This window comes from Pipra filicauda, unplaced genomic scaffold, assembly GCF_003945595.2.
Source record: "Pipra filicauda isolate LSUMZ 115617 unplaced genomic scaffold, ASM394559v2 scaffold80_size11013439_pilon, whole genome shotgun sequence".
Classification (NCBI taxonomy): Eukaryota; Metazoa; Chordata; class Aves; order Passeriformes; family Pipridae; genus Pipra; species Pipra filicauda.
In genome coordinates, this window is record NW_024104987.1 from 260,781 (window position 1) to 283,241 (window position 22,461).

Genomic DNA, 22,461 nt, shown 5'->3' on the forward strand with positions numbered 1-22,461 from the left:
GAGCTCATTTCATGCTTCCCCCATCCCTGAAATACTCAGGCATTTGCAACTCTATTCAGTCTCAACATACCTGGCTACTAATAAATCAGCTGCAGAAGGGGAAACTGCAGAGCTCAGCAGGTCCGATTTCAGGTAACAAGCTGTTTAAAAATGAAATGAAATCACTTGCTTTGTAACATAGACACATCAATCACCACAGTATCACATAGCTCTCAGCTCAACAAATACCTGCTGTATACTACAGTAGATCTCCATCACCCTTGCCCCAAATGACATAGGACACTTTTTAACTATGAAAGTTTCTTTCACAACTCAGAGGTGCCCTATTTCATCATTCAAACCCCGAGATCTTGACATTTTCTTTCAGTGCTCGCCACATCTCAGAAACTTTTCTGTGAAGCCAGAGCGTGCTTTGATCTCTGGGAGAAACAGGGATTCTAAGCATAAACCAGAGATGTCAAAGTACCAAAGATTCAGATCTGTTCTACCATCTTCAGCCAATCCACTACCACAGGAACGCTGCAAAAGCATTTCATAGTAATTTGGCTAGTTAACATTTTGAACAACAGGATTTTTTTCTACAGAGCCATTCTTCCATCATTCTTGCTCTCATGGCAGACAATGCTTACTCCCCAGCCTAACGAATCCCATAAAAAAGGTACTATGTCTACATTTGTGCTCAAGCTAACTGACCAAGCCAGCTCTGAAGAGCTTCAGCCAGTTGGAATGGGGACATTCACCAGCATTCTCAAGGACTGCAGTACCCTTTGTCAGAAGATCTCTGACAGTAAGGATGTAATTCTCGGTCTACTACAAGAGCTATACAGTCAGTTGAAGGAAAGAGGCAATGCACTCACCCCTGCACTCCTCAGATCCAAAATGAATTACAGCAGTTGGAAAGAGTTTAGCCTGCAGCAAAAGGGGAAAAGAAGGTATCACTGAATGTAGATGCTTTCATAGTTCACAGTGAACATTAGAGGCAGGTTAGACAGGTACAGACAAATTCATGGAGTTCAAGCCAAGGTCACTGAACTATCTATAATTCAGAAAAAGTTAAACTTGTGCAGAGCACAGGGCACTTGGAGTACAATGTGAAGCAAAATTTTATTATCTGTTCTACCACACACAGGTGATGAGACCTGTATAGCACGTGCTCACTGTGCCAGTGCCCTGCCATTCCTTCTCCTCTGTCCCCGTATCTCCTGCCATTGTATCGCACACACATTCTCCACTGCTGAGCAGACAACAGGAATATGAAGAAGAATCTTCTAAGATCTGAGTGGCTGATAGCAAGAGAAGAAAAATCTAGCTATGCCCTCCAAAATCTATTCTAGATCATTTTATTACATTTACACCCTATGGGGTCTATGTCTATGGTCGAAATTTGTCTGGTTTCGCCAGCTTTCCAGGATGCAGTATTTCCTTTTATAAATCCAGCCTGAATTCCTAGTTCCTACTTGTCAGAATAATCGCCACATTCAAACACTTTTTCCATCCCATGGGTTTGGTTGTTATTTTTTTCCCTTTATTTCAATGGAAGTTCCTGTGACTGGTGTCCATTTCCTCTCATCCTTTCACTGGGCACGGCTGGGAAGTCTGGCCCATCTCCCTTGCTGTTCCCCATCTCTTTCATTGCACATGTTCACAAGCCCCCCAGAGCTTCTCTTTTCCAGGTTGAACAACCCTGACTCTCTTTGCCTGTCCCCATATGTCAGACGCATCGGTCCCTCGTTATCTTTTGGTCCTTTGCTGGGCACCAGAGAAACTGTGAAACTGGACTCACAGTCCCCCAGTTCAACTAAAGAATCACAAACGCGCCTGTAGGTAAAGGAGGGACCTGCCTACGGAGGTTGCTCTGCCATCTCCAGTGACCACAGTGTCACACCACACCTTCAAAAAACCCAGTGCTGGAACTAAGCAATACATTACGTAGCACTACCCCACCATGTCCAGATGGTGTATCCAAGTGTTCCCAAGGGAAACGGAGAGCAACAAAGTCAAAATTATTGAACTTAGTACTAAAACCAGAGGCTGCTGCAAGCACAGGCTTGGATTTTTAAATGGTTTGAAGGTGATATGCAGAAGATTAATATGATATGCTATAACCAGCTGTACCAGAAAGGATTCTGAAAGAAAAATATTTTATTTATTACCTGCATCACATGCCAGTATAATACCACATAAAGAAAAAGTAGCTGAAACAATTCTGTTAAGCTTTTAGGAAGCCTTATACTAAGAAACAGGTAAAGACACCAAATCATAGTGTAAACTAGATAAAAGCAACCCACTGCCTCACTTGGTATCACTCATGCATACTTGGGAACTGTGCAGGGCAGACTGCCTGCTCTGAAGTTTTCCTGAGCCTCTGTTGCCACCATCAGCCCAGTCTGGATACTGGAATGACGGTCGTTGGACCTGATCCAGAACAGCAGTTACCAGAACTCTGCGGAACCCTGATCTTCACAGAGGATGCTGTGGACTGCTGCCCTATACAGAGACTGATAAAAGTGTATTAACTGAAGGCAAAATGAAACAGCTTCACCTATCTTCCTGCCTACCAGCTTCAGATGAGCATGTGGTATTACACATTTTTTTGATGCTAATCCAAAGGCTGTGGGAGACTGTCTCACACAGCATGGCCAACATCACACTAGACTGAAGCAGGAGACATTCCTCAGCCTACTCCAAGTTTCAGCTCCTGCTAAAGCATCCAGGAAATTTCACATCCTTGAACTGACATTTTAACAAAAATAATTATTTATTAGGTCTTTTAACATTTCATTCCTCAATCAACAGGGCCTAAGGTTGCCTGCTCCAGTCACAAAGACGGCTCTCCATAAACTTTTTTAATTAAAAAGTACCAGACATGGTTTAGAAACCTCAGAGAAAACTCTCACAAGAGCTTTGATGTTTTCGCTGCATTCGTCTATTTAGGAAATGGGTGCCTTAAAAAGGGCCCCCCAACACACATACACTGAAGCCCTTTTACACACAACATCCTTTTCATGCCAGCTGCAAGTTGGAAAATGAGGTTTTTGTAGTGTGTTAGTGTTGGAATTTTTTAATAACCTCCCCTCTCTTTTTTTCACCTCCCAACCAATTATCTTGGTAAATAATTAACATTCTGAAGAAGATAAGTAAGCACAGCATCTCAGAGCTCAAAGCCCTTTAGTTCAAAGCCCTGCCCTTTTCTCTTAGTTTCCCTGCTGCCGCCACTGAAACTTCCTTGTCAATCAAGCTCTGGGCACACACATCAAAGCCTCATGTGGGAATGGCCCCAAGGGGTCAGAGAAAATTCATGGCAGGGCCTGTGTGAGGCACAAAGAGAGAAAGAGAGTGAGAAACACAGACTAAGAGCTAGACACACACTCAACGAACAAACACACAGACAGACTGTGCCCCAATATAAACCTCTACCCTATTTACTCACAGGTTGTCAAATAACCATAGTTCTCAGTTTCAGGATCCACGTCCACAATCATTTCCCACTGCTGGCAAAACATCAGTCCAAATGTTTCAGTTCAAAATCTTAATTGAAAAAAACTCAGAGGAGCTAGACAGCAGCCCACAAGTACACAGAATGCAACCTCCTTCCCATGGCTCCTTTCCCTGCATCCCTATCCCTTCCTAGGGGTCAGCCAACACGGAGTCCCCTCTTGCCAAACTTCCATCCAATAAGTTATTTTTCTTCAATTCAAACAGACTATTGGCTCATGCACAGAACCCTTGGTTCAGCTTCCTTTGTGCAGAATTTTCAGGTACCAATCCCAGCACTTCCTGAGAGCTCAGTACAGAAGGCAGCTGCACCTCACTTCTCACCCCACGAATTCTCTAGCCAGTCACTAGCAGGACATAATGCTGTCCCAGAGTTTCCTGAAAAATGAAAGTATTTAAATCAGCAGCAATTTTACATTAAAAACAAGCAGGCCAATGGAATGATCCCACTGTCCAAGGGCTGTCTTGGCACAAAGAAGAGAAGGCTTTAGTAGATGCCATGCAGGAAAACGTGCAAGCCCCAAGTCAAAGCCTCTAACATTTTCTAACACAGTTAAGAATGTAAGGATCACACACTGGCTGCTCTAACGTTTGCAGTTGTTCTAATGCATCTGCCAATGTTTCTAGAAGAACAACTCTCCAGTTCTTCTCCTCACTTCATAGGATTCTTTTAAGATTATCTGTGAATCAGAACAGATTTTGAAAACTCTTAGAATCACACTGAGTCTGTCAAATTGAGTAAAAGAATCAAAGGCTGTCCAAAACAATTAAGTCAAAAAGCTCTGTTCACAGTTATATGCAGAGAATTACCACAACAGGACTGAGCCAAGAGCCAGTTACTACACTCAAACACCCAGCATTTCTTTTCCTTGCTGCTTTGATTTCCAGCCAAAGAAACAATGCCATTCTGACTGGGGAAATAGATGCTATTATCTATTGAATTATAATGTTCAAATCACACTGTGCAAGACATATTTACAAGATACAGTCAGATCTTGTACAGATCTGTACAGATGCACCAACAGCCAGAAATCTAACTGAAAATGGTGTTCCACTGTGCAATTGTATAGATGCAATACAGATGCAATTGTACAGCAACATGAAATATAAATAAAAATGGTTTGTGCTTGTGGGTTGGTTTTAGGGTTTTTTTGGTTTGGGTTGGGTTGGGTTTTTTTGGACAGATGAAAAACTGAGACCTAATGAGATTAAATAACTTATTCAAGGTCACACAGGATGGCAGTAGACAAAATGAGAATTAAGTATGAGAGTCTCTAGAGCCCCATCCAAGGCCATAATCACAGGACAGCTTCTTCTGAAGGGATCAGAAAGTCAGTGAGGCAAGGAGAGAAGGAAGTCAATGTCCTACCTATTGCTCTTCCCATTTAGGAAGTATCATTCCAAATGACCAACTTCTCAGATTTTAAAAAGATCTAACACAGCTTCATCCATTTGCTTAGTTACAGTTGCAAAAGTTTAAATGAATGCTTTCCATTTCAGAGATCAGAAGACCAGCCTGTTACTCATAAAGCCACATTTAGTCTGAAACTATGCAGCTGAGTAACTCCAGTTTTACTCAAGAGAGGAAGCGAACAGTTACTTGGACGCTGCGGTGGTGAGCGTGGTTTGTGACAGCACGGCATCCTGGCACAACGAGGCTTCTGCATCTCGCATTCCACGATAAAAATATCCACACTAGAACAACGTTCCCGGGTGAATCCAGCTGTGATACAGCAGAGAAACATTTCTGCTTTGTTTTACTGCATGTTTTAGTAACTTGTTCTCTAGAACACAGAAAATATTTCAGGCAGAACCCTCCCCAAATAATGCCTCAATACTTCCTCCTTCACAGACATACACACGCAAAAAAAAAAAATCCTAGAACAGAGCACTGCAGATGATGTACATTATTCCCGGCAGTTGTTCTGTTCCCTGACAGAGCAATGCTGTCAGACCAGGCAGGGGCTGCTGTCAAAGGGAACTCGCAGCTGCCAGAAGGAGCAGCATTCTTTCCGTTACATGATCTGAGAGGATCTGCCACAGGTCTGCTGTTAGTTTGATGTTAGAAGATGAATAAGAAAATAAGCACTTCAAAGGAACACGCGCATGGAAGGAGAAACCCAAGCTACCAACATGAAATACTGCATAGTACACACACCCCAAACACATAAACTAGCTCTTGGAAAATTCAACTGGAAAGCCAGTGGATCAAAAGGTTCTCCAGCAAGACTGCACAGCATCACTGAAACAGAAATAAACACCACAGCTATGGTGAAAGGGGCAGACCAAGTGGTTCATGTTTATAACCTGAGAACAAAGCTGCCCAATGTGAACAGCAACTGCCAAAGGAGGTGGATATCCTGCAGCCACCACAGACTGATCCAGCTAAGACAGAGGACCTTTAAAATTCATAAGGCAAAGATAAGATTTTAAAACACTGTTTTGAGAAGGCTACTTAGTAAGGAATCCAGGTATAAAGAGTATTCATTGAGCCCCTGAGCCGAGATCAGAAAGATCTGGCCTCCAAACCTGACAGTAGCAGTGAACATTTTGGGCAGGATTTCCGCTCTGAATTCAGTTGTCCAAGGAAGCTCTCATCGGGACCAAAGCACCCTGCCATACTTGAAGCCAAGCATCATGAGGCAAGCATGGTCAGCCTCTGTGAGCATGGGTGACAGGCCTCACCACAAACAGGAGGTGAGATTGCTAGCAAATGCAGTCAGATGAGAAAATCCTGAATGGAGAAGTAAAGGGCTAAGACTTTTAGGTGAATGCTATCCTCTGTGCTGGATGGATTTCAGTATTAATTGCAATTCTCTTTGCTAGTGAGTGCAATAACCACAAGGCCTGCCACTGGAAGTGCCTCTAACAGACTTAACTCTGATGAAGTAATTTTTTCTGAAATTCCTTCAGATTTTTGCCAATAGAGAAGGCTTCACGCTGACCGTAGCTGGCTTCACTGAACAGGCATGCCAGATGTACTGCCCAAAGTGGCATTAACAAATAGGATATGGAAACAGAACCAAAGGCAAAGAAAGGAACAAACAGCTCGTCTGGATTTCTGCCTCGTGGTACGCGCCAGAGGAAACATTCGGTGCACTCTAAGATCTGATTAGAAGACCTAAATATTTATGTGGAAGCCTGTGGATTCCTTTAGCTCCTCTGAAGACAGAAGATGGCCTCCTGCCCTCTCTGCTGCCTTGACTTTTCCAGTGGCCGCTACTCCTACTTTCTGCTAATTCTTTCCTAGTATTAGCTCAGCAATCAATGATTTTTTTTCCACTAACCCACCCCAGATACGCACTACAGAAGTGCCTGTTTCTGGGAGGAGAAAGAAGCTAAGAAGCAACTTTGAAAAGCTCAGACAGCCTAGAAAAACACAAACAAGGCACTAGAGCTATAAGGCATGCAAAGCCAAGTGCTACAACAGGGAAGCCTGTGGTTGATCAGCTCTGGAGAGCAGAATATTATAAAACACTTCAAGGGACATGAGAAGAAGGCGGCCAGCAAAAACAGCAACAACAAAAAAATCAAAGCAATGCCTTGAAGTCTTTATGGGTTCCAAAAACTTCATGTTGCTGCCAATCTGTGTGTTCCCTATACTGTAAATACACACAGATTTTGGGAGAATTCACTTCAGACAGTTCTTTGAATCCAAGTATCTTGGCAAACAAGTCGACAACATTTGTCTTTCTTCTTGGTTTTGCTTCCAGTGTAAAGGTTCTCCCTTCACTGTAAGTGATCAAATTTAATGAATATGGTGCCAATCTTATCAGCTTGAATGGAACAAGAGGGTGGAGAGAGCAGAAGTATTGATAATACGGTACTCCACCATCTGCAGTCACTCCTGTTACTGGCTTTGGCACAAACTTCAGTAATTTATAAGTGTCTGAATGCTCAAATGTGCTCACATTACTGCCTCAGACACCATCCACTCTTCATTACAGACAGTACCAAGGTAGTCTGTAGAGTGGAGGATAGCCCACTGCTAACTTAAGCAGCAAATTTTGGCAGTTACATAATACAACCTGACAACCTTAAAGAGATGTGCTACCGATAAAGACAAACATCCAACAGTGACACAGTGGGCACGGACACAACAGACAGAGTGATTTCTGCACTCATTTCCACCCAGAGAAGAAAGGCCCTTCAGCCCCTGTCAGGCACCCGGATTCCAGCAGAAGGGAAAGCCTACCTGAGCAGGAGACATTATGGCACAGGGCCTGCACTGACATGGTGAAAGTTAGAGAGGAAAAAGGATTTACACCGGCAACAGGAGCAAAGCTTCACCTAGAATCACCCAATCCAAACTGAATGGCATGACAAGATCTCAGCAGGAATTGATTCTTTCCTGTTTGATGCTTCATCCAAGTAAAACATTGATAAAACATACAGAAGCATTCCTTCCATAACAAACCATGACCTGAAAGGGACACAGGCTACATGTCCACTGGCATTAAACACAGCTCTTCCAAGGACAGAGGAACCATAGGCAGAGCCAAGTCTGTTCAATCCAGCCAGTATCCTAACAGTGAACTATTCAGTAATGAGCTGATGATTTCATCACCTTAAGACTTTGCTCCACAAGGTAACGATCAACACGAGAGCTCACTGAGCCACGTACGGTGCTCTAATTATTGTCCCTGTACATGCATCACATTTACCTGTGCTGAGCCAGCTGGGTAAGCCAAAAATGCCAAGTCATGCAACTGTTAACTAATGTGATAATAATCTCTTCATAGTGTCATGTTACAATCCCTAAATAATATTCTAAGCATGAGATTTTACTTGCTTTCCACATTTTGCAAGTAATTGTAATGATTTTGTGTAGTTAAGGCTGTGCTTAAAAACTCCATTTTTACTTTAATTATACTCAAATTCTCAATGTAACCACTTCCTAATTAGTTTGACTGTGCTGTGATCATATGTGGCATAAATAAAATCAACTTTGGATTGGATACCCTTTATCTTAGTTGGACGCTACTCATCTTTCGTATTGAGAGAGAGGATATGAGAAATGAGAAAATATCCTTCCTTAAAACAGGCAATTTGCAAATAATTTTCAGCTTTCAAGCACAGTATCTCTAACAGTCCCAGCTGTGTACCAACGTCAAGGCTTCGCACTTTTGCCATGTGCCACAGCAAGCACTGCAGTCCAAGGAAAGTCACCACACCTGGAGATGTTTGACACTAAAATCAACCAGGTTCTTCACCAAGTTGTGATTTCTAATGAAGTCTCTAAGACTGGGCTGTAAGGCAACTCCAAGTCTTTACAGAGCACTAATTTAACACATTTTTTGTTTCAGGGAGCTGCCACAAGGAATGAATTCCACGGTAAATGTCACAATTAAGAAACTGGGAAATTGCCACATATATAACAAGCACCAGTAATGGTGCCAGGTACGGAACAAAGGCTTTAACGCAGCAAATTAAATAAAATTCCTGCCATAAAGTTTCTTATTTCAAAGACAAGAAGGTGTAATTATTCCTGTGGTGTTTCACTGCACAAGTCATGTTTCAGAAGACATCCAGAGAAACATGAGATGTGCACTGAGAAGGAGAAAATAAAAGAACAGTACTGCAGGGTGGGGGAGGCAGGGAAGGGGTAAATAGAGGTAAGCAGAGGATTTTGAACTTTTTAGAAGACAGATCAAAGCTAACAAGGCACCCATAGCCAGCACCAGGGGCCGGATGAACAGGAGGCAGATACAGGCTTGAACATTCAATCCTCTAAAAGCAGCTACACGTGTATCTCTTCCACATGGCCTGGTCAGGAAGTTGTGGAACTTGGAAAGCTCCACTGCAAACAACTTCAGAGGCTAATCCCTACCGAATTCACCATGCTGCCTGAAAAGTCTCTTTCTCTATCCCTCTCCCCACCCCAGCCCTTCTGCTCCCTCGGGGGCATCAAGCAAGAACTCTCACTGCAACTGCATGAGCCTTTATTCTGCAGGATCTCTGATGCATCAGTCTGAAAGGTCTATGGAATTTTGAATGACAGAACATTTTAAACAGGGTGAGTCTGGGGCAAAGTCACTGGCAAAATCGCTCGATCACTCTCTTAACACCTGTGATTTACACAGCCAAGAGTCTCTGGCCAGAGATTTCAAGGCCAATTTATCTGACGCTTGTAAAAAATCTCCAGGAATCTGAATTTGAAAACCTGTATTTCAGCCCTTGAGAAAAATTACACACAGAGACCATATATTCCTCAATGTACACACTGACTTGAAATAAACTCTCACACGGTGATTTCAAAAAGGTCAGATTTTTGTCTACTGTGGCCTCTAGCTCCTGCTGTAGAAATCGAAAATAGTTCCCTTTCCACATCCAGTCTCACATCTCTTACTCTCCTAGCCCAGCTACAGACAGAGCAAACTCAGCTAAGCTCTTGCAACACCAATTCCAGGTTAAATACAGCTCCGACTCCGCGTGGTACAGAGTGTGTGTTCAAAACAATGCAACTCCCCCACCCCTGCCCCAATGTGCCCGTGCCTATTGCTGCACAAGGTGGACCTCTTCTGGTGAAGAGTTTGTGCTCCAAAACACCTGTTCCATTAGCCTTGGCTGAGCAGAAGCCTACAGGGATCGCAGCATTACACAGCTTCTTTTGAAAGTAACTACAGCCTACGGCAGGGTTAAGGGGAGCACAAGCCAGAGAGAATCACAGAGCACATGTGTGAGTCCTTACCTCAAACAGTGTCAGACTTTCATCGTTCAAGATGATTCTGGGAGGTGCAACAACTGAAGTTAAAAAACAAGTTACAAAGCAGGACCACCCAGCAACCAGAACAGCAAATACAGCAGGCATGGAAAGGATCCCCACTCCCTGAAGGGGTGACATGTTCATATGCCCACAGAGGCTGCTTCATAGGCAGAAGCATAACATGGCTAAGGGAGCAGCTTATACCTTCTTTGCACTGTGAGGCTGTGTTTAGGGAAGGCATTCCTCCCCCAGTCATATCTCAGGCATCAACAGATCCCATACATACCACAGCTAGGAACAGGCTTTGTAAAGTAAGGCCAAATATTACCAACAGCACTCACACAAGTAAAATGGCAACTCTGCATCGGCAAGGTGGCTTCTTACAAAGTCTCTCAAAATGCCAACTGTGGAAAAAGGAGAGAGAGGTTTGCTGAATTACACTTGTTTCTTCAAATATTGGGCAAAAAGGCTGAACTGTAACAGCAGAACTGCCCTCTATAATGTATGGAGATTGACTTTTCCTCCAAAGTACACTGTTGCTATTACAAATCTCTTGTAGAAAAAACAAGCAAACAAACCAACCAACCAACCAAACCACTTGGACATGCTGGTCCCTTATCAAAATCTAGAAAATCCAACAGCAGCTATAGAGAGCAGCCAAGTGAGACTGGTAGCTACTTATTACTTTGTGTTCCATAGAAAATTATCAAAAAAACTTGTGCAGGTAACCATGGCTGCCAGCTGAGAATAAGATCTCCAGTAATAACAGTAAGAGCTACTTGGTGCATGGCCTGATTGTCTTTTGTGAACTGACAGAGCCAGAAAGGTTCATCCCCTCTTAGTAGAGTAGCTAAAGCTTCTTTTTCTTCTTTCCACTTTTTAGGGCTTGTTTTGGATTGGGGAAGAGGGTGTTGTTTTTCCCCTAAAACATTAACACAGAGGAAGTGTGGAAATGCATCCCAATAACACATCATTTGGACACAAACAAGGCGGACAGCAAGTGAGAGGGCTTCCTAAGCACAAATATTTTGTCATCAAGCAGCTAGACAGTCTCCATCAAGTAGCCCTTAGCTAAGTGAATTAGCCCAAACGCTCTTCTTATTCCATTCAGGGGCCCTGCAAGAACAGTGTAACTGCCTACTGCTGCTTTTTCAGAGCTGTTTTACTTCCCTGGACAGCAGAAATACCTGTCCAAAGCCCTCTCTCCTGTCATGGTGAGAGCCATGAGCTGCATCTGCACGGGCTGAGGGGGTGATGGGTCTTACCGGTTTCACTGGGATGGAAGAACCCCTGCAGGACATGGCGGTCTGGAAAATGAACTCTCAGCACCACCTAAACCAGAGGCAAAGCACATTGGGTCAGTGGTTTATCGCTGCTCTCTAACACCTGTCCTTGGCTTAGAATCTGCAAGTTGGTGGTTCTGGGTTTGGGGTTTTTTTTAATGGCTAACAGTGCTGTGCAGCTTCTCAGGGAACAGGGGCTGTCTGGCTTTCAGAGGGGGCAAGAGAGCTCATCTATCAAAGTACTATGATGTATGATGAAGCAGCACTCGGACATCAGGAGCTCCCTGTGCTAAACAATGCATAAACAACACAGTCCCTCTTGGACAGGGACAGACAGTGTACCAGCATTCTAAAGTGTCCACAGCAGGAGGAATCCTCTTGCCATACCTCTGAAGTAACTCAGATCATTCTATTTTCGGCATTGGTCAGAAAGCACTTAACTTGAGAACTGCATTAGGATCATATTTACAGAGTAAAATAAATCCACTTGTAACATCAAATCATTTAACTTTCAATGAGACACTAACAAAATGTCTACAGAGGAGAGGCAGGTAGGAAAACTCAGTCATACAGACTGTTGTGTGCACAACAGAAAGATTTTGAAACATCTGGAACAGAACAGAAGGAGCTATACTGCCTGTCACTCAACCATGTGATTACAGGATAGCTGACTTCACAGGGCACAACTGTTATGCAAGTCCCACAAACAATTAACAGGGACAGGAATTTGAAAAGTCTTCCTATAAGCAGCTTAAGAGCATGTTGATCACAACTGAATCCCAAAGTTACTCAAACTTCAAGTCTGGACTAGCCAGAGAGGGAAAAAGAACATATATTACCTTTGGGTAACGCTCCAACTTCTCCTTCAGCTGAGATTCCCTCAAAGACTTTGTCATCAGCGGAGCCTCTTCCAGGCGTTTCCTAGAGACATGGGAAGAAGACAAGTTGTCACTTCTGTAATTTTATGACGTATTTTTACTTTATTAAGATAGTATCCTTAAGGTCCAAGCAGGGCTGATGAGAACTGCTCAACTGTTCCATGCATCTCTCATAGCATTTTCCCCATCTCCTGTGGTTCTTATCCCAAAATCTCATATATGAAACTATTGAGCGTCAGCACCAATACCATATAAAATTACTTTTATTGTACAAGTTTGAAAATAAGTTCACCACAACAGCTGCCAGAAAAGATCTTAAGAAGAGGAGGGGAAAGTTTGTTTAGACTACTCAAGAAGAGATTAATCCAATAAAGCAGAGACTAAGGTTGGACATGATTATTCCAAGGAGGGAGAAGAGCTACTGAAGTTAATAAAACAATACTGGCACAAGAAATTAATAAGTATTACTTAGCAACAGGGAAACAAAATGAGAAGTTTCATTCAAGAAGATCCTTCAAGAACTGGCATGTAGACTGGTGTCTAAAAGAAATAGTGGGTGCAAAATAAAAGTCTACCTGCATTTAAGATGAAACTAACTTTAAGAAAATAATTACATATTTTCCCCTAAGTAAGGAAATCAGCTTAGACCCAACAGATCCCATGTTCAGCTTCAGTCCCTTCTCTTTGCACTTAATTCTGAATAACCAGTGAGTAACTTGCCTTTATTTTTATCGCTGGCTGTAAGGGGAAAAGGGATTACAAGCATCAGCACATTTGAAAATTAGGTCTTTTTTGAGGGGCCTGTATTCCAGTAACCCCCAACCAAATTGACTCTAAATTTGCACCACTAAATACTCCAGACCCACAAGCAGCAGAGCAATTTTCAGGTCAATCTATATACTCATGTGGATTTCAGTGGCCTGTGGGAAAAAATGTCAGCTCCAAGTAAAGAGTTCAACTCAGACCAGATTACAGTGTAAAGAAGACTGCTCAAAGTCTTGGAGAATTATTGTAATGTTTAAAGGAATGCTATGACCCACTTTAAATACATTCCTGAAATTAATTTCTTTAAGGAACATACAGATGGCAAAATGCTGCTGTGACTGGAAGGCCAGTTTATCTTAATCTGAGTTTTTATCGAACTGGAGTTCAATAAAGTAAAACCATGAATATTTGAAAGCAAGCTACTTGAACAGTGAGATACGTAGTTAGTCAGCTTCCTATACTTCCTCTGTGTGTATGTTTCTGTTCCAAACATTTTCAGGTCTTGATTTGTGGCTAAGTCTGATTTTGCTTTATTTCTTTTTAGGTAATGTCTCAAAGTTGGTCTCCTGATGAGGTCTAATAAATGGTTAATTCTGTTACCTAAAATACAGGGTCTTTCTTACTGGCCAAAAACGCAACAAGCTCTGCTGGTCACTGTTACTCTGCTCAACAACAGGACACAGCACAATCTCACTCACAACAGAAAGGGAACTTGCCTCTCACTCTGCAGCTGTGCCAAACGTTTCCGTACATCATCCACTGTGACTTCAAAGAATTCATCAGGAAGCTCTTCTGGGCCATCGGGAAGTTGTTCCAGTAGGTCTAAGTGACACACAAGGGGCTCTCGTTCTACAAGCTACAGAATAAAAATGAGCTTCAATTAGTTTAAAATGCACTGTTTTGCTTATCCCATAAGGTTCCTGAAAAAGAGTAACAGGACTGTATTTGCAAACTGAAATACAATCACTAGTGTGGAATTCCTGGCACTCAGATCAGACAGATAGAGAGGTTGTCAGTGTTGTCATTCTTTACAGCTGATACAGCTTTGGGTACAATCCCCCTCCCAACAGCAGCAGGGATCTCTATTGCCAGGTGAGTAGCTGGCTGCTCTCCACTGTCAGTACAGGAAACTCAGGGTAATAACCTCAGCAGTCACCTAAGGTAAGGAGAGAGAACCCCTTTTCAGGGAGTGCCTCTTCACCTACAATACAACGGTACTTTGTGGCTGAACCACACTTCTAGCAAGTTACAAGCACTCAGAAATGACTATCCCAAAACCCTACCTGACCTCTCTGCTCTACTCCAAACCTCTTTCAGTATGTAACCATTTCCTTGCCACTCTCCAGGCAGCACACAACTTACACAGGTGCTATCCTTCATTCTACAGACTATAGTGCCCTTGGAAGCTTTTTCATCCACCACGCACTCCTGGCTTGCATTGTGTCTTGTGTTCTCTTTGCTTCACATTCTCTTGCCACAGAGCCAACAGCCAGGGCCCACTCCTTTTCTCCTTACTCTAGAGAACAATCCTTTGCTTTGGTAAGATAGTTTTTGACCTGTTCAGCTCTCTGAACTAAACCACTGCACGGATCCATTGCACACCTTTCAAATTTTTATCCTGGTGTCTGCTGTGCAGAAAGGTCCCTTAAAGAGTGAAAACTCCTTTCATTTTGCACTTACAAAGTACTTTGCATGGAGATCAGCCTTTGGTGCAGCCAAAGCACACAGATGAGAGGGGAGCAGTTCTCTGTAGGCATCAGCTGCAATAAAGGTACTTAATACTGGCAACTTTCCCTCCAGCCCAGAGGATCCATGCCGCACAGACACCCCTCTCCCCTGCCCAGCAGGGCACAGGCAGCCTGGCTGCCTGCTCCCCTGGCCTCCAGAGCCTAGAGCTGGGCGTCACAATGGCAAACCTTCCAGCAAAACTATGGCCTGGCCTAGGACTGTGGCTGCAGTTATGAAAAAAACAAAATAAAAAAAAAAGCCAACACCAAGACCCACAACACCAAAAAAACTTAAATCAAAGCCCCAGCCACTTAGACCAAGGTGTCCTATTTGCCATCTCTGCAGGCAGCAGGACACTATGGATCCCTCTCCAGGAAAGGTTATGTGCTCGCTGCTCTCTCTTACGCCCAAAGCAGCAGCTGTGTCTGTGTGTGAATACAAACTATGACCAGAGTCAAGCACATAAGAGGCAGTTACACCTCCTGGCTCTCATACAAGTCAAGCTTTCTAAATTCCAAAACGGTTTAAAGGCACAAACATACAGAACAGCACACTGAAGGCTACAGGAGATGAAGGGAGGACACAGCCCGTGGCTGAAGAGGCCCGTAGGAACAAAAACTAGTTAGTTCAGCATTTCTTCCCAGTCAGTTGTCAGCTTAACACGGCTGTAGGCTCTGTGAATGAACCCACTGCCCATTTCTTCTCCCCTCGTTCCCTCATACACTCTTTCCAATCCTAATTAACACTCCTCCCTCCATCCAGTCTCCCTTCCCCCAGGCCCCTTGGGAACAGGAGTCTTCTCAATTGTCAAAAGCACAACACAAATTACAAGGCAATGTTCACTCTACTTGTGGGCACTAAAGGGTAATTTGAGAAATTAAAAGAGCGAGGTTGTGTGGGTGGGACCCTTGGCTACTTTTAGAAAGTTGAGCAGGGTCAGCCCTAACCAGCGGGTGAAGGAGCCTGATTGCAGCTTTCCCGGGGCCCAGGGAGGGGGAGGTGCCCAGTGCTGCAGAAGGGACCCCAAGCGCCCAGGACCACCCTCTAGGAAGGAGCCTTGCTGTCCCATGATCCAGTGAGGGCACATCTACATCAGAGGCCAGAGAATTAATCAGGCCTCCCCAATAACCAGGTACACTTTAATCTCCTTAAACAGGTTCAAGTTTCATTTCATTCTAAACACCTCCTGAAACTGGACTTCTTCCCAAAAAAACCCCAAACTCAAAAGACTGAGGAGACATATCCTATGGCAGGTTGTGAAGGGTGCTAGGATATGACGGAGAGAACTCCCAAAATCTCCATTAACAAATCCTAAAGTTACTGTTTAGTAATGGCTCTAACAAGCACTTTAGCAAATCCCAACAGCAGCAGGTTTCCACAGGGAAAAGGCCAACCCCTGTTCAAACCATGGGGACAGCTAAAGACTGCCACCAAGGCACAGAGAATCACGACATGGCAGAGGGCAGACATATTCCAGTCCTAAGTGTTCACTCCTCTGCCTTGCTGTGGGCTCCAAAAGTCCTGAAGTGCAGACAGAATCCAAAAACTAACTTCCCACAAACGATTACAAAAGAGGCTCCACGAACACCAAGCCACTTCCCAGCCCACTGCAAAGCCAATGTTTTCTGCAACTGTAACGAAAGGTGAGCATCTCCTGTAACAATAAATGGCCGCCACATGGATGTTCTACCTTCCATTATGTAACCTGGAAGAAAACAAGCTGTGCCTTTGCTGTTCTATTTCTGTCAGAGATCTCTTCCAAGAGCCAAAGATGCTGCGTTAAGGTTTGGCAACTTCCTTCTTCAAAGTCTATACTTCTACCAAAGCTGAGATGTCAGGCCCTTTCCACGGTGAGGCTCAAGCCACACATTCACAGCAGTGTCTATGTAAGTGCAGTCTACATGACAAAACCAGGTGTCAGGAAGAATGCAATTCACTCTCTAGTCACCACTCTGGACCCAAGGAAGCAGGTAAGCTGAGGAAAACTTTTATTTCATTTTCGGTGAAGTAGTGGCTATAGTGCTTTCCACAGCAGCAAGCTCTCCCCAGCGACCCACTTCCTCCCCACCACCTCTGGGAGCCCTAATCTCGTAGGGAATCTGGTGTAAAGTTACTTTCTAATAATTAACGTTCTGACATCAAAGTCAGCACGCAGCTGTCTGTAAACCATCTTTAGCCCAAGAAACGAAGGGACGCCGGCACAGATTTTATCCAGCCTCTCTCTTCAGCTTCAAAAACCACACACAGGCAAGCATTAATGGGAAGATTCCTTTATAAAAATGGACCTTTGATGTTTAAAAATAATTTGTTTTGTTTTGGGTTTTTTCCTCGGGACTGAAAAGGGACAAAAAGCAGATGCCATGTGGCTTGCCCTGCTTGGCTGTTGCCGCTGAGAGTAAGGAGAGCAGAGGATGGCAGGAATGGAGGAGGGAACAAAATGTAATCAATCAGCAGCAAAAGCACCAGAGATCAAAGGGCTTGAAAGCAGCCGTCAAAATCACATGCTGTTTAACACAAGGACAGAACCCCCCCAACAGAATCTGCAGCTGCTCCCAAAGCTGTTTTCAGACTGGAAGGGCGGCTGGCTCCAGAAGTGCCTCCGAGTGGTTTGAACTGGACTACGATTCTGAGAAAGACACCAGTTCATCAGAGTCCTTCAACCACTAGCACTCAGCCCGTGCCCAACACCACAGCTCCACGTCAGGCTGTGAAGTCAGTGAAATGATGGAGGGAGCTCTGCCCCTCCAGCCAGCGTGCAGAGAAGCATGGGCAACAAGACTGGTGAAGGATACCACCACAAACCCCGACACTGCTCCCTCCCCTCCCAGACACAACGGAAACTCCTCCTTTACAAATCGCTCATAGGTGAGAGTGCAATTGAAACAAGCAACACGTGAGACTGGACAAGTCACCCAGCCCACTGTTTAGTTTTCCAAGCTCAGGGTCTATTCTAAAATGTGAAATAACACTGATTAGACGGACCCAAACATGTTTCTAATATACCGAAATATTCACCACTGGGTTGGCAAGGCCTCTTTCTGTTACTTGTGCAGTTCGTAACTGCTCCAGAGTCCTTCCAGGGTCTGGTTTCTGTTCCTAAACAATTCAGAACTCATCAAGAATGAACTGCAACCACAAAGAAGTCAACCAAGGTAGAGTCTCTACATCAACAAGAAAACATCCACAGTCTTGCTAAATTCCTCCTGGACTGAGCTCCCTTTGAAGCTCCCCGTGCATCCTTTATTTCTATTTATAGTTTTTCACTATTCGATCCTGGCTGGATCAGAACCAGAGAAGAATTCAAACCTCTAACTCTACAAGGTAGCAAAGAGGCAGAAACAAGGAAGGGGATCTCTGAAGACGAAAGCAGCCACAGGAATGATGTGTGCAGTGAAGGAGCAAGGAAAGAACTGGTCACTGAGAATCCAGAATGTGAAACTCATAGTGCACAATAATGAGGAGTAAGTTATTAACTGAATGGCTCCTGTGCTTAATTTTACGCTGCTTTCCAGACATACCCAACCTTGCTGAAGGCATTCAATTCCATACAGCTGCCCTACAGAAAGCACACCTCACATCATTCCCAGGTCACCCTGGGATGGCATCACAGCACTCTTCAGCCATCAGTTCTGGTATCTCTACATGGGCTCAAGCATTTTTAGTTTTCACAAACACAGTTTTACTTCAGAGACATCAACAACAGAGACATGTGCAATTCATCTTTCTAGGAAAGGGGTTAAAGAGAGGTAGACTTAATATTTAAGAAGCAGGATATTTTAGATCAAGACAGAAAACACTTCTATAAGCAAGCAGAAATACAGAAGGAAAAGGATGAAAGGTTTCTGCTTCATCTGCAATATTAAGAAAATTAAATCGAAGACCAAACTCTGCTCATCTTTAGCAAAACTACACATCAGATTTTAAGAGACAAGCAAGTACCCAGGGCTCAGGCGACAAAGTGGGCGTTGGTTCATGAAATCTGCATGAAATTCGAGGCACAGAGGTGTAGGCTCTCCTGGACTGTGATTTAATGCAGCTGTGTTGTTTCTATTTGAACCGCTCATCAAGGATACCTAAAGGTTTAAAGTTTTGCTTGCCTCTGGACAGCAAATTCTTAAGCTCACATCCTTCCTATTTCCTACTTCCTTACTGAACTCAGGCAGAACTGTATGTCACCAAGGTACCTAACCCTATGACATGGGGAAAAAAGGCTTAAATCTGGAAACATCTTTTTCCTCATGGGAGCTCAGCCTCAGGCAAGGCAGGATAAAGAAAAGCCCACATTGCCCAAGCTGCAAACACGTTTTCCCTTACCTGTTCTCGCTCCTTTTGAAATTCTTGGCTGTTCTTAGACTTCTTTGGCTTAGAAGGGCCTCCAGGGCTGGAAAAAGTTGTTGGCATCTTTGAAGATGGCATATCTAACCCAAAGGATGGTGTAGCTACAGAAGAATCCCCCAGATGCTCTCCATCTCCAAAAAAAGGAACAAATGGGGTATGTTCAGGCTCTGAGGAAGGCCACAGCTCCTCCAAGCTAGCATGAGTTTCTTTAGTCGAGTCTTGCTTGTGTGCGCTGCTGTTTAAAGACATGGCCACATCCCTGTGGTCCAAGTCCTTTGGGAATGTGGTTGCTTGAGGTAGGAGCACATCCTCTGCTCCCTCCATAGAGCGTGGCCTCACTGTTGGCTCATTACAAGGCACCATGGCACCCACAGCTTCCTCCCGACCAGATGAACTGTGTTTCTTCATGACAACTCTTTAAGAAGACACCAACAAGAATAAAAATAAAATCACAATTCTAAGAGTATTGCCCTCCCCATTCTCAATGTGACCGTGACACAAAGGCAACAGCTGATTCAAATGCACCCCTGATTTAACAATTTGCTTCTTCCAGTCACTCACAGAGCACAACCTCCAGTTGCTGTGAAGGGAGGGGTAGGGGACCAGGGGGTTGTGCAACAAAACAGAACAGGAACCTGCTCCACCAGAAGAAAACTGTCTCCCAGGGAAAAACAGCAGTCAGTTGTAAAGCACAGCTTCTAATCACTCCTGCCTTCTGTAAATACTGCAAGGAGCTGGCCAGGAGATCATAGAAAGGTTGCCCCTGTCCCCACCTCACCCTCCAACAGACAGCAGGAACTGCAGGGGCTGGGAGTTCAGTGCCTGAGATCCAGAGCAGGGAAGAATGAAGTGGTAGCTGATTGCCCTCTCAGAAAGACTTTTAACTTTGAATTGTCTGTTCCAATCACAGAAGAAAAAAAAAAAGAAGAAAAAAAAAAGAAAAGAAACAAACAAGCTCTTTTAATCTGCACATGACTAGTCAGTGCCAGCATCTGCAGCTGTGGGAAGCACATCTGGGCAGCAGTTTGAGATAAACAGGCAAATGCAATAATTACTGAATGCCACAATGTTTGTAGTTTTCCAATTTTTTTGCCCCTTTTTTTGGTATTTGAAACAAAATAAATTCACCACCAGAGTGGAAAGGAAAAATAACGAGGCCAAACTTTGCTCCTCCCAACCTGACAATGGCACTGCCTCCAGTCAGGCCAAGTGACTTCAGTGTTGTCTTCTCCAGGGCATCTTTTCCTGATATCTGCAACAAAACCAAAGGAGAGTAATTATGGCCACTGCTTGCCCAGGAGAGCACATATAGTGCTCTTTCTAGAAAGAAGCCTGTATCAAAAGAAGCACCACACAGCACCAGAAACAGATCAAAACTGATTCTTTCTACAGTTCTAAATCAGACCTGAATCTGTATTCACCTATACTGTTTTACCAAATTCACAGCTTATTAAGTGATCTCAAGGGAAGATGACCTACATGTATTTTTGTCCCATACACACACCCAGATGGGATCAAACTGCAGCAAAGCATTACTTTTACGGCAGAAGTTAAACTACAGGCAGCACCTCAGAGCTGCAGGACAGCCGCCTTCCTTACATACACCTCTCATCTGCCTGCAATGACCTGTTCCAGAATAAAGACAATCTGTCCACAGAGGTCAGTGGGAAGTGAAGGGGACAGCCAGGGAGAGCAAATTCCATAATACGCACATACAAAATATTAAACAGAACTTTAATAGCAGAAGATCAAAACACAGAGAAAAGCAAATATTTATTAAAATGAAACCACTGTTTTGACTCAAGCTTTAAAAGAAGTTGGAAAGAAAAACACAAACAGGTCATTGAGCTCATTTTATGGGCTCAGAGATCTCAACGTCCCAGGGTTCTGTTCCAAGAGAGCTTTTTTCCACACAGACACGTCATGCTTTGAAAAGACCAACATTTTTCTACTTCCCCTCTCAAGAAAGTTCAAAAGAAACACTTTCCAGGTTGGAAAGTAGAGCTAAGTTTTTTCTTATTTTTTAGGGTTGACAGTTGAGAGGCCTTTGCTGCCTTACCTCATCTCGCATGTAAATACAGACTGGAGAGAATTCACCATGCTGTTCCATCAACTCCCTGCAAGAAAGAGCAAAACACTGCAGCATCTGCACAACAGCCCACCCCCTCCAAAACCAGTGCAGAGTAACGGTACAAAGTGAAATCAGCTGGCAATACTCTCCTCCATTTTCCTCCAGCAATAACCATTACATAGTTCACAGGATCTCTCTTAGACATTAGGTAAAGAATTTGCTCCAATGCATTCAACTTTTCCTTAAACATGGTCTAAAAGTTTAATAACAAAGCAGAAATAATTAAAGTTAATTCATAAATTAGTTGATCTTACTAGATAAATTTGAGCTCGTCATTCTTCGTGTGCCTCAGTACCCAATCTGGACATGAATTAATTACACTTGCTCTTTTTAATCCCTTATCTAAGCTAAAGACTTCTTTACTGTTTACAGTCACTGAACTTTCCCTGGGGAGAGGTCCATTTCTTTCCACATATGCACAGCAACAAATAGAATTAAATACTGCTCGAAAGCAAATAAACTGTGGACAAAGAATTTGCCTGTCTTAGTGTCAGTTTAAAAAAAAAAAGAAAGTAAACAAACAAACAAAAAAAGGAACAGCAGAAACTTCCAGATTCTGGAGACCATGGAGAAAATAAAGGCAAAGGAAAGGCTGTCACTCTAGACAAAGTGAAAATCAACCCATATTTAAGCATTTCAGAGACACAGGACACATATTAGCAATTATGCAAACTTCTGACACACCATCTGCAGAGGAAAACATAAGTGAAGATCATCATTAAAACAGGGAAAAACCAGTAAGATGCTACTCTTTCCATTTTCCTCTAGATAACAATTCTGAGGCATTCCAGTAAAAGAGAAGCTTTATTGCATATTCACTTGATCAAACACAGAAGATGGACAGGGAAAAAGACAATCACTGCCTTTCATAGCAAGTCTCAGTTCTCACCTAGCCAAGATGATGTGATTTCAAAAGGAAGAAAATAAGGATTGGCACTTGCAGCAAGAAAACCTCAGATGTCTGTAGAAATGTAAAAGGAGCCTTAAAGAATTAACCAGTACATTATGCTGAAGCACTGAAATCAGTGAGAGCATTAGATCCAACACCAGAAGAAACTCTCTTTCATCTTGGTCTCCACTCCAGCAAAGCGAAACTCAAACTGAAATCAGCTGAGAACATGGTAAATCATGACATTA

At 43.4% G+C, this 22,461-nt stretch overlaps 1 protein-coding gene across 1 annotated transcript in view; it reads right to left on the minus strand.

Moving 5' to 3' along the window:
• Nucleotides 1–22,461, minus strand: part of ASPSCR1 (ASPSCR1 tether for SLC2A4, UBX domain containing) — a 37,086-nt gene that overhangs the window by 5,347 nt on the left and 9,278 nt on the right. The window contains exons 5-14 of the mRNA XM_027716599.2: nucleotides 21,253–21,310; nucleotides 20,372–20,445; nucleotides 19,170–19,608; nucleotides 13,844–13,983; nucleotides 12,324–12,405; nucleotides 11,467–11,533; nucleotides 10,543–10,605; nucleotides 10,187–10,239; nucleotides 858–909; nucleotides 71–140 (exon numbers count right to left, since the gene is read on the minus strand). Of these exons, the coding sequence (XP_027572400.1) occupies nucleotides 71–140; nucleotides 858–909; nucleotides 10,187–10,239; nucleotides 10,543–10,605; nucleotides 11,467–11,533; nucleotides 12,324–12,405; nucleotides 13,844–13,983; nucleotides 19,170–19,608; nucleotides 20,372–20,445; nucleotides 21,253–21,310 (1,098 nt within the window). The remainder of the gene's footprint in view (nucleotides 1–70; nucleotides 141–857; nucleotides 910–10,186; nucleotides 10,240–10,542; nucleotides 10,606–11,466; nucleotides 11,534–12,323; nucleotides 12,406–13,843; nucleotides 13,984–19,169; nucleotides 19,609–20,371; nucleotides 20,446–21,252; nucleotides 21,311–22,461) is intronic.